This window comes from Epinephelus fuscoguttatus, linkage group LG14 (genome assembly GCF_011397635.1).
Source record: "Epinephelus fuscoguttatus linkage group LG14, E.fuscoguttatus.final_Chr_v1".
Taxonomy (NCBI): Eukaryota; Metazoa; Chordata; class Actinopteri; order Perciformes; family Serranidae; genus Epinephelus; species Epinephelus fuscoguttatus.
Genome location: NC_064765.1, coordinates 3095642 through 3108875, shown reverse-complemented (window position 1 = coordinate 3108875; position 13234 = coordinate 3095642). Strand labels below are relative to the sequence as shown.

Here is a 13234-nt window from a genome sequence, read left to right as displayed (position 1 = left end):
TATGTGTTTGTGTGTGTGTTTAAGTGAGTCCTAATGTCTTTTTGAAATGTCTCCCTACATTTGTGTGTGTACGTGCATGTGTTTTCCACATTTATGTGCATGTGTGTTTATAAATACGTGTGTGTGTGTGTGTGTGTGTGCTCCTGCGACCTCTGCCGACCCCCGCTGCTTTCTCATACAGCCGTACAGTAATAAGCTGCAGCGCAGAAATCGAACCCATTTACGAGTTCAAACGCCAAAAACAGACAAATGATCGCTAAAATGGAGCCGACTTCTCTTAAAATGGAGCCCCTCCCTCCGTTCACCCCCCCTCTGTCTCTCTGTCTCTCTCCATACAAATGACTGCTATCAATATTTCCAATCTTCATTTCTCCAGAAGCTCAGGGCCTCTTTCTGCCAGAAATCAATGGCTTCCCACTGAGAGCTGCGACAAGGATCAAAAGTACGAGCGGCTTGGCTCACTTTCTTCAGATAAAGTCTCGTTTCTATACAGTTTCATCATTTAGGCAGCCCGTCTGTGTGTGTGTGTGTGTGTGTGTGTGTGTGTGTGTGTGTGTGTGTGTGTACGCTGAAGCCTGTATGTTGTGTTGCTATCAATACTGACCAAATTAAAGCTCCAGTCGTAAATTCTTTCTGCCTGATTGTTGTGATGTTTGATGACATCACACATAAACATCACACTGCACAAACATGAATGATTTCAGGGCAGATTTTTGTGATTCTAGTAACTTAAGTTTATGTTTAAAATTTCTCTTCCTGGTGAAACGTCTTGTAACATGAATGGGAGCCAAATATTCCCAAACTGTAATTACAACCCCACAGGAGTATGACTCCGCCCACTAGTCCATCCTGTGGTTGTATGACTCCGCCCACCAGTCCACCCTGTGGTTGTATGACTCCGCCCACCAGCCCAGTGTCTCTGACAGTCTCCATCCGTGTCAGTGAAAACATGGATGCTTCACACACAGAAGATCTATACAATCAGCACAGTTTCAAGATTAGAATCACCAATTCAGTATCTGACCAAATGTCTCCCCTTCTGTTCCTGAGATATGACGTTAAAACATGATGATGTCACAGTCAAGCTGACCTTTGACCGTTTGGATATTAAATGCCATCACAGCTATCGCCAGCACAGAGGCATAGTAATTGTGACAACACATATGAAGTTTACACTTCCAGCTACAGTCTCACATATGAATTTCATTATCACCAAATTATTACAGCTGTTAGTTCTGGGAACAAACATGATATTATATCAACAACAAGACGAATCAATACAACACTGATCAGCACTCACAGCTGAAAATATATATGAATATAAACCAATGTCTCTTTCTAGAAATCATGACCTGGTTACTATATCAGCATCCAGAAGGAGGCATGCACCTACTGCTAGCTCACCTAGAACCACTGAGTTAGCTAACGTTGCAGCTCAGCTGAGGAGGACGTCCTTAATGTTAACATCTCACACTATCACCAGCACCAGCCTCTTCTTTGAGCAGATGCACGCTTCCTTCTGTGCAGTTAGTGTAGTAAGTAGAAAGAAAATAGCTCTTACATTAAACTGCTAACAGCAAGGTCTGTGGATTATCTTGATAAAACTGCTGCTCTTCTAATGAGGTGACAATCGTTGCTGCGACAACCCTCAAACCAACCCAACCGAAAAAAAAGTGTGCATTGTGCATTTTTGCAAACTACAGATACGTTACATTTTCGCGGTATTTTGTAGCAGATACATGGGAAGGAAGAAGGAAGGAAGGAAGAAACCCAGTTTGGGGGTAAAACCCTGGAAAGAGAAGCAATATTGTCACGGTAAAAAACAACCGGTGTGGTTGTTTGTTGGTCTTGATTAGTGGTCTGCAGCTTGGTAGTCGTCCTGTGTTGGCGTCATGCTGTGTTCACACTACGAGCAACAATGCAACAGCATGACCAGCTGCATTATCGCTAAGTTGCTGTTCAAGTGCACACAAGTGCTTGTTAATGTAGTGACATCATGACAGACTTGTGTGTGTCTGCTACTTGCAACCAAGCATCTCCACTGAACATCATCTAATGTTTTTATTTGGTCAAAAAATATCTATGTGTTTCATCAGTGTCTAAGCTCCATTTTAACGTCACATTTTGCCGCCCTATGTGCGCTGCGATGCATAGAAAGCTAGCATAGCATCAGCTAACTAAGCTAAGTAACAGCACCAAAGCTAGAAACAAACACTATATATTTCGTTAACACTTCACCGGGTCACTGGAAAGCTGAAAAACAATGAAGCCTTCTCATCTTTGGTTTGTAGCGAGTCACACTCATCTGCAGCAACAAGTACCGAGCATCAGTTTGCAGCTTTGTGCAACCAACTTCCACTGAAAATGACATGAAACCTGTTGCCTGTCATTTGTAGTGTGAACACAGCATCACACCATCCACCACCCCCTCCACCTCACAGTGACAGTCATACAGGCTCATAGACTACGTCACTTTAGAAACAATGACATGAACGTACAATGTCAACATTTTCTTCGATACCTCAAATTTCCCTTTGAAGAAACTACGTGCAGACAAAATGTCACTTTTTACTGATGTACCCGGTTTTTAAAAGGATCCCACTCTGCCTTCATTTTCATAACCTAAAAAACTGTCTGTCCTCTTTGACTCACTCAGCAGGTCTAAACTCATGTTGGTCCTCACAAGAATTAAAGTACAAGAGCTCACACACACACACACACACACACACACACACACACACAGGCACTGTTCATCATTCTACTACTTCACTTCAGAGTTTTAATAACTTCACAGGGTTTTGATATTGTATCGAAACCACTTTAAAGATTTAATGAGAAATGTTTATGGAATAATTGCTCATAAAATAACTTTTTTCTAATCAATAAAATCATATATACAAGTTTAGTGTGTCTTTCTAAGTGTTTGCAACTTTGTACTTTATGTTCTTATGCATTCATTTATTTATGTGTGTGTATGCGTCTCATTTGCATGTTTCTGTGTGAGTGTTTGTCAGCGTGAATGCATGTGTGTGTGTGTGCCCATATAGATACATGAATTAATGCACTTCTGTCTGCATTTCTGTTTCAGGGTGTACACTTATATGACGGTGTGTGTGTGTGTGTGTGTGTGTGTGTGTGTGTGTGTGTGTGTGTGTGTGTTAGTGGTTGTCAGTCACACGGCAGGGCTAGGCTAATCAGCGCAGCTAGCTGTTCTCTGTGTGATGTAGGCTGATTAATATCCTGTTAGTGTCCCGTGGCTTTTAAGGCTAACTGCTGTTTCCTCTATACATCCATCGCTTCAAAACAGCACTGCCTTCATCTGGCCTCATTAAGACGATGTATTACTATACTTAGCAACACACACACACACACACACACACACACACACACACACACTCATAGCCAACATGTTTTTTTAAAGCTTGAAGCTGATTGGCCAAAGCTTTGTCACATATTTGAAAGTTAGTGAAGGAAAGTTACGAGACACTGTACCTGAATTATTCACTGTAACTTCTTCTTTGTCTCACTTCAATAATACTCTGTACTTAGTGTTTATATACAGTGTGTGGAGTGTTTATGACCTTTATTATGTGCACAGTAGCTGCTCATAACTTTGTAAAGGTTTTTTTTAAGGTTATTTATCTGTACAATGTTTCTGTTATTGATTTTATTTGTTGTTTTTCTCTATGACCAGAAATCAATAACTGTAAGTGTGCATTTTTCTGGTTGCTTTTCAGTTGTTCAAATAAAAAAATGAAAGCACTTAGATTTGTAACTGTAATAAAGTACAGCATGTCACTCCATGGTCAAATTTGTTTTAAACATTTTTTGCAGAACTGAGTATTAATGAAGGTGTTGAGTTAAAGATTACTTCTTGAGGATTTAACTTTATTATGAGGATTAATCAGAAGTCATTGTGGAAATAATAGTGAGGATTTTTGGTTTTTAAGTTTTTCGAGGTTCAACTATTGGAAACTCAATGTTCTGTAAACTACTTGCTTATGCAACTATAAGGAATGTCAATGCCTACCTGCTGGTCAGGTAACGCCCAAGAATATTTTTGACAAGTTATGCATGACGGTTTTTCACGTTGCTTTGGAAACATTGTGCCCATCCTATGGTCTCCACTGGGGTCACTCTTGTGAGTAACTGTCCCTATTTTTAGCTGCAAACCCCTTTTAGCATTGTTAATTACAGTTAGCTCTGTCAGCACCGTTAGCAGTATCAGCACAGCTTGTGGTGCTAACATACTTTACAATGCTAAAGGGGTTTGCAGCTAAAATAAGGCTGCTTTCTGACCCGGGCTAGCTAGAGTAGATGGGAGGGTAGCCACCATGTTTGTGCAGCAATGCCACCCATGGGATGGTGCTGCAAGCCTTGATCATGAATGATTGTTGCAGCTAGCTAGCTCCCACCAGACCAAGGTGGTGCACAGTGCAGAGCGGCCAAGGCTAGCTAACCAGTGGAGACCGGAGGGAAGGCAAAGAGGACTATGTTTCCATGTGTTTATGCAGCTAACCAGCTGTCTGTCGGCAAAGCCAATGCAAAATACAATAAAAGCAGGGCGTTAACATCACGAAACATCACAAAAATTTAAATTTCACCACCTCTAAATGGATAGCACTTTGAAATGTGAGGCTAAAGCTCACTAACTCAGTGGAGTGCTGGACTGAAAGGAAAGCACCTCTTGTTTTTCACACAATTTTGCTTTTTTTCTCCCTTCTTCAAATTTAACTAGTTACTTACCATATAACTGTTGTCAGTCTATCGAAAGTAAATTAATCGAAACTGATGTCGCAAGCAACTATGTTCCAGTTGTGGGGAGGAAACACAATGCTGCCTGGAAATGTTTATGTTAAATTTATGAGCTAAAAGTGATTTAATTCAGTTCAGTGTTACATTTTTTAGTTAAAATTATGACTATTTTTGAATAACTTTATTCAAGGGGTTATGTATAGCCACATGTTGCGGAATAACCAACTAAAAAACAGTGAACATTTTTTAATCTTAACACAACTGTCAGATCCACTGAGTGAAAACATAATCCGTGTGGCTCTCTATAATCTCTAACATGTAACTGGTGATATAAAATGGTGACATGTTCAATATTTCTAATAAATAGTTTTCTGGGTTTCTGGAGAGCAGCTTAAGCTCTATTAAACCTATTAAACCTTTGTCAGTATATAATGAAGTTCCTCACATCACGCCCGGCTGACTGAAACACTGCTGGTCCTACCTTGAAGCTCTGAAGCTGCTCCGAGGCGTCTTTGTCCCGTCCCAGGCAGGAGTTGAAGATGAGGAGCTCGGTGTCTCGCAGCCACGCCTTCAGCTCTTTGATTCGAGCCTCCAGCTGCTCCAGGAGCGAGTTGGTCAGCGGGGAGAGCGCCGAGCGAGGGTTCTCCACGGCAGCAACGCCTCGACCACCCACCAGCACAGAGTTCATGTTGGCTGACTGGTTCTGCTGGGAGGAGGAACTGGGTCCTGAATGCTCCGAGAGGATTTTCTGACAGAGGAGAGGAAGAAAAAGACAGAGGCAGAGGAGTCAATGCAGGGACTCATTGTTGTGTCAATATTCCATCATGCAAAGCAGAAAATCTATCAATATGTGCACGATCATTGATCATTTACCTTTGGAAATGTACTGATCAATAACAGGGATGTCATGTATTTATTCCTGCAGTGCTGGAGGAGTGTGTGAACGTTAGTTTGAGCTGCTGTTGAAGATGTAACAATAATCACAATGTTGTTGTTGACATGAGTAGAGTTCAATGTGCTGCTACGACATACATACAAAAGTAAGCATTACCAGCAAAATGTATTTAAAGTATGAAAAGTAAAAGTGCAGAAACCTGATCCGCACTGTCAGTGTTTTTGTATTCTATCTGATGTTTTTGGATTAATATCACTGCTGCATTAACGCTGGGCGCCGTTAAACAATTACGATGACCAGCCTCATATCATACTGACGTGAAAGTACAGCTTTTTTCGTCTGTGTCTGACGCTGGAAGTCACCAACAAGTGGCAGTTTTTGACGACTTTGGAGTGAGACCTGGTTGGAAAAACATCTGTTTTCAGCTTTGTGACGATGCATTTTCAAGCCGATCCAAGACATTTTGTTTTAGAGTTTATAAAGCTTACGAAGGAGGAGAATTCCCTCAACAAATCCTTCAGTTTATCACAAACATTCAACATCAGCACATCTGGAGATATATGTTTCTCACTGGACAGGAAGGAGATGGAAAACAGCCTTCTGACAAGTAGCTAAGTAGCTGTCAGACAAATGTAGCGCAGTAAAAAGTAAAACTACTGGCTCCAAAAAACAAACATGGTAACAGGCAAAATGCCAAACTCTAGGCTTCACAACCAGTAGGTGATGTCACAGTACCTACTTCCAGTATTTATACAGTCTGTGGTCAGGACGAGAAAAAGTCTGACTAAAGACAGCCTGGACTGAGTCTTATGACCACCTCACACCAAATTATCGAGATCACAGGAGCGTGCATGAACCTCCAACTGTCAATTATATTCCCACATTGGACCTTTGTCGGCGACAGTAAAATTGCTTCAAAAGTCGGTGGTTGTAAAGCTGGCATTAGTTATAGTTCACTTCACCAAATCACATTTATTTCTTATCTGAAGGTAAGTTTATGGCAGTGTTCATGGCGTGGCTTTATAAGACTCTTCACATTCAAACGTTATGTTTCCTGTTGTAGGGAGACACTGATACGGTTAAATATAAAAATGTAAGATAAAACGGAGGAGAAAGTGTAACCAATCTGATATTGTGACTGTAATTGTGTTCGACACTGTTGATGTTACCTTGTTTTTTCTTCAAATGACAAATATTCCTGTTGAATTATTTCATCTATAAACACGTTTTCAACTGAATTAGCCGAATGTGTCACGTTTAACGACAAATATAAATATCAAAGTATAAAATATCAACTACTCTGACAGAATATTTAATCCTTATCTCTACCTCCAGCTCTTTCTCTCACATGATAATGATAATGTCTACAGTGTTGATAATGCTGTTATTGTAACCATGAATTAGCTTGATGTTGCTAATGCTGCTGTCCTCATAGTTGTGAAGTCTGTTATCACGGTGTGAACGAGGCGTCTGCTGCCGACAAACAAAGCCTCCAGAGTGTACCTGGTGTTTTTCCAGGTGCAAACAGATCAGCTGCTAATTCAGCGCTGATATTCACACCCAAAACAAAACATCATTTAGACACAATGCAACCTGAAAGAGTGTTTGGTGAGAAGCAATCACTGTTTCAAATAGGAGCAACTTACAATAACAAGAGACTCAGAGTGTGTGTTTGTGTGTAATAAGCTCTGCAGAGTAATTTTCAAACCCCTGTTGATCACACAGTAAGACGCAGCAAGCCGCTGAGAGAGACTATTCCCCACTTGGATTTAGTGTGTGTGTGTGTGTACTCAGGTGTTTTTTTTCCTGAAAAGTGCTCATCAATACAGAACAAACAAACTTGTGATGTTTGTTGCAGATCACGACGAGCTGCTGGGCAACATTATGACCAACAGGCAGCGCTGTAACACGCAGGGTCCAACGTCCGTAAGAAAACAGCCCAGCATGAACATGTGCTGCAATTTACTGTGTATTTGTAGCTGTAATCTGTGTGTGTTTGTGTTTATAGTGATCTGATATGGTGTTTAAATTGAGTGTTTGAGTGAAGTTTTTTGCTTGTCTTCTTTGTCTAAAATTTGGTCTGTAAATGAGGAAGATATATGGAGAGGGAAGACTTTTGGGGAAAAGCAGGATATAGGATTTCTAAAATCTAATTAGATTAGATTCATAAACCCTAGTCTTGTTAAGGTACTGGATTTCTAACTTCGACACAGTACCTTGAAAAATATCGATATTCAACACCATTTTTGATACCACGGGGAAAAATTGAAATCAAGAGCATACATTTAAAAATTTCTATTAAAAGATAAATATAACAAGGTTTTAATAAAACAATGATCTTTCTTAGTTCTTGTTAGTAGCAGAGAACAACAGAAAAACTGTATTAAACATTAATATGAGTGAGCACAGCTGGTATCTGTGCATCGATACTGTTCAGCATCAATATGCATCAGTACAATGGCAATGCACTGAAACTTTCTGTCAAGTTTAATTCGTATTTGCAGTATGAATAACTTGATTTTCGCCCACCCCTAAAATGTGGTAATTTTGAAAGGACGTCCACCAGAACTTTTTGTTAGTCTCACTGTGACAAGTTTGATTGAGTACAATTTCAGTCAGAGTAACATGTTTCTATGAATTTTAAAAGTCCAGATTTCATCGGACTGACACAATAAATCAATTTTTTCTAATGTCATGTAAATGCAATAAGTAAAAACACGGAAACTCGGACCAATCAGAACAGATCAGGCTCTTTCGGGAGGGGTTCTTAAAGAGGTAGCTGCTAAATTGGAGCTTTTTAGACAAAGGGTGAACACATGCAGACAGTATGAGGAAAATAAAGTGTTTTTTGGAACATTAAAGCCTGTAAACATGTTCTAGTAGAAACCTTAAATACAGGTATAAACCTGAAAATAAGCATTTTAAGCATGCTTATAAGCATATTAGGTGCTCTTTAATCTTTTGTGTTATGATTAATCAGGATTGTTTGATTTCACACTATTTCATAAAGTGATTACTTGGTGCCTGTTTCTCAGAATCCAGTCCATCCCAGATTTCCTCCTCCTGCATTTTATTGGGGATGTTTTCTAATCGCTCCGTTAGCAGCTCAATTCTCAGTAAATATATTCTTCATTTCATCTTCCTCTGAGGCTTTGCTAAACAAAGCATTTCCCTTGAAGGAATTTGTGGAGCAATGCGTGCACAACAAATTCCTCCACGGGAGGATAATCCCAAAATGCTTTGTTTAGAAATAATTTAGTGAAAATAGTTGTGTTTGGATTTCAATGAGCCAACGAATGGATATGAGACACTTTGATAATGTTGCACAGGAATTTTCAGAAAGTTTTGAGAAAGTTTTAGAACATTTTTTGCTTCCTTTCGTTTGGACTCAATCAAAGTCTGTTTGCACTGATATGCTTTAATGTCTTGGGTGCCCCACTCCACTCCACTGAAAACTTTTTCTGTAGTCACAGAGAGCTCAGGAAGGTGAGCGCTACAAACAGTTTTATGGTTTTTGGGTGAACTGTTCCTTTAACAGTCAGGCATTAGATCCTGAGCTTTAATTATCTCTGTGTGAGATATGTTGATATATTTTTTTCCAGCCCCGTTTGTTTACTTACTAACCTGTCTACTTAATATTTAGTTTGAAGGAATAAAAGTTTTGCAAACTGTTTGTGCAGCACTGTCACACACTCGTGTTATTGAGGGATCATACTGCATTATTTTGAACATCTCAAGCATCAGATTGCCGTTATCTTGCAGCCCTTGTTACAACTTTAACAAGCGGCTATAACAAGAGAAACTTTGAGCGTTTGGTGAACACAGAGCTGCTCCTGAACGAGCCCCGCATGGGTCCCTGTTGCTCATTTGCATATGTATGTGTTTGTACAAAGGGTATTGAGTCGTTGGTATAGCAGCGACTCTCCCTCCTGAGTGGAAACACTACTTTAGCTGAACTCTGGCAGGTAAAACCAGCCCATTAGAGGATGAAGAGGGCCCATTATAGGACCCCCTGACCAGTGAAATGAGCAGTTAGCTGTGTGTTCAGAAGAGGCGATGCGATTATGAGTCTGTGGTTAGTTTGTCGGAGGGAAACAGAGATGGAGACAGTGCGTGTACGAGGATGTAAGCTATCAGATTTGAAGTTTTTCTCGACAAAGAAACAACATTAATTTTTTTTCTGAAGATATGACACATTTCTTTTCTCTACAGGTGGCTGTGGTGAATACGTTCAAAGCAGAGCAGCAGGACGCCGTGAGGACGACGAGCTCATCAGATAAGCGTCTGACCCTCTTTAATACTTTTAAAGTTTTCAGAGTTTCCTGGAAACTTCTGGTGAGTTCTGTACGTGTTTTGGATATGCAGTCTGTTCGACTGCTGCGTATCAATTACTGAATGTGTTTCATAATTACGTTGTGTTTTATTTAATTGCAGTCGGGGTTTTTTTGAGTGTAACATACTATACATAAAATATGTGTTGCACAGGGTGTCTACAGGTTATCAGACACATTTTCTTATCTTTTCAAGATATTCTGACCCAAATTTAAGCAGATTTTTGGGCAAATCACCTTTTTCTTATTCAAGTACTGCAGGTAAGTGTAAAGAAAAGTACTATATGTGTGATCCTGTGCAGAGACAGGTTTTATGTAGGCATCCAACAAACACCAAACTTTCACGCAGGAGGCCAGAGTTCGCTTCCCGTGTGAATGTAGAGCCAAACCATGATGTTTTTTTTTTTAAACCTAACCACATGCTTTTGTTGCACAAGGAAATTTTGAATAGAAACAATGCATGTAACGGCGCACATTGACATGGCGTCCCAGAAAACCTAGCTCCTCATATTCAAGTCCACAGAACAAGCCGCAATATGTGACGAGCTAACTGTAACTCTAAACACCTCACACAGCATGTAGAGAATATTTGAGTGAAGTTTTGGCTGGTTTAAGTTTTTCTCATGTGAGTTTTCATTCATTTATTTTTTCACAGTATCCAGACATCAAAAGACTGAAAGAACTACAGCTAACCTTTAACTAATAATACAGGTAGACTCTCACAGTAAGGCTACAGTTGGTGTATTTAAGAGCAGCCCTGAGACTCTCCCTGAAAAAATAAACGAATAAAAAGCAAAAACAAGAATGGTGATAATAACAATAATTATGAGGATGACAAAGGAGAGAAAGAGCAAGAAAGGAAACGCTGAATGGAGCAAAGAGGGAAAAAATGTGAAGGAAAGATTAAGAGTGAGAATACAAGGTTATTTTGGGAGAAACACAGAAAAATGTGGGGAAGCAAAATGGAGGAAATAAAAAAAAGATCCAGTGGCAGAGACTGAAAATGAAAAAGAAAATTGGCAAATAAGAGAGATAAAGAGGTGAGAGAGACTGAAACAAAGAGAGAGATGCTGTGTTGTTTTTAGGGGACTCAATTAAGCCGAATGTTGTTTTCCCCGCAGGTTGAAGTGGTGACCGGGTCCCGACTCCTGTGTTTTAGAGTGTTGATGGGAAAAGGACGGACACGCAGATGAAAAGATCATTTAAAGTGTTAATTTAGCTGCAGGTGAACAGAAACAAAGAACCTTTGTTTGTTTTCCATGTGTCTGTCTCTGCTGCTCTCTCCACCACGTATATGCAATTTAATCGACCGAGGGCTGTTTCTGTTTCAAATGTTTTTGATTTTAACTCCAGCAACACAGACTTAGGATTTATCATTTTAAAGCTCCAGTGTTCAGGATTTAGGGGGTGCTGGCAGAAAGGAAATATAATATATTAAGTATGTTTTCTTTAGTGTATAATCAGCTGGAAATAAGAACTGTTGTGTTTTTGTTACCTTAGAATGAGCTGTTTATATCTACATAGGGAGCAGGATCGTCTACAGAGATCACCATGTTGCACCAGCATGTGTCTACAGGAGCCCAGAACAGACAAACCAAACACTGGCTCGAGACAGGGCTGGGGTGGGGGAAGTAATCGATTCTTAGATGCATCCCGATGTGGACGTGGACGATTCAGTATTAATTCAATAATCTAAATATTTATTAATACCATGATGTTGACAAAATGAACAGTAAAACTCAACCACGAGGGCGGTGCAGCACCCTGACAGTCTACAGCGCCAACACGTTTGAGCTAACTTGTAATTCATCTTCACAGAAGGCTGCTGTTGCAAGCTTGTTTTAAGTTAATGTCTAAACAATTACATTTGCAGGGACGTGAGGTATATTGTGAATACTCTTTACGCCATCACACAGAGACGAATGTTACTGCGGCAAAGCGGCTTTCAGAAGAAACATGAACAAACGAGATCGTCTGAGCAACACATGCTGCAGCAACCAACCTCAAACACCTCTGTGAAATAGAAAATAACTGCTCAGTCTGTTTCACCTCAAAAAAAAAAAAAAAAACACACCCAGCCTGCTCAGCGTCTTGGCTTTCCCTGGAGCACAGCTGATCACGCCACTTCCCCGTCATTTTGTTATTCCCATACAGGCAGGAGACTGAAAGATGCTTTCATATGAATTAATTCATTAATTAATCAATGCAATTAACTTTTTAAAATGAAAAGGCTTTGGACCATTTACTAATCAACAGTATGTGAATGTCAAACTATTACGTCTGCAAACACTGGACACTATGTCGACATGAATATCCCACAGTGGGTTAGCATGAGTAACTGTCTATGCGTACAATCCGACTTGTTTAAAAGCTGAAGGGTGAGGAAGTATTTTGGCTATAAACTGAGGGGAAAGGAACCTGGACAAGAGCCACACTGTGTGCAAGTAAATTCATCTGTTTATTTAATTATGTATGTATCACTACAAATACAATATGCTCTGCTTTAAAAGTAGAAAGCGGTCACACAATGAGATAAATTAATCACTAATAGAAATCTAAAATTTTGATGCATTGAAAAACATTTTATCATTGAGCTGTTGCCCTCTGAATCGTAATCTAATTGAATCATAAGGTGCCCAGTGATTCCCAACCCTCGGTAGGGCCATTTACAGGTGGTTGATGGGTGGGTGACGTGCCGAACAACGCCAGAGAAACACTTACTTGTAACATGAAACTGCTTTGTTCAGTGTTTATACCACTTTAAATCAGCTGGTCTGTTTGTTTTGGAGAGGAAGAGACCTCTGTGGATAATTCAGCTCCTGGTGAAAACCTCCAGAACAAAGAACACTGAAGGAATATTAACCAGGAGAAGTTGCAGCTGGTTACAATCTGCAATCCTCACTGCTGGCGTTACTGAATTCTCCTACTGTAAATCTTACACACTGTTCCTTTAATGTGAGTTATTTTGTTTTTCCATGGCAGTTTTTCTCTCTAATAAAATATACATTTACACATTTACTGATAAAACCTGCAAGTTTAACATTATTTATTTATTTTAATCTCCACTGGTTGTATATTTAGTCAAACAGTTTGACCTTGAACAACGACGAAAAATGACAAGCTGCTGCCAAAATCCACAACAGAACAGATTAAAGTTAATTTACAACCTCTTTATTTTCTTCGTGGTTCGCGCACGTGTACGTGTGTGTGTGTGTGTGTGTGTGTGTGTGTGTGTATATATCATAAATTCTTC

General features: G+C 39.8%; 1 protein-coding gene across 4 annotated transcripts in view; it reads right to left on the bottom strand.

Annotated features, from left to right (window-relative positions):
• akap6 (A kinase (PRKA) anchor protein 6) overlaps positions 1-13234 on the bottom strand; it is a 276529-nt gene that overhangs the window by 48428 nt on the left and 214867 nt on the right. For all 4 annotated transcript variants that reach the window (XM_049596070.1, XM_049596069.1, XM_049596072.1 and 1 more), the window contains one exon: positions 5237-5503. In XM_049596070.1, coding sequence (XP_049452027.1) covers positions 5237-5503 — 267 coding nt within the window. The remainder of the gene's footprint in view (positions 1-5236; positions 5504-13234) is intronic.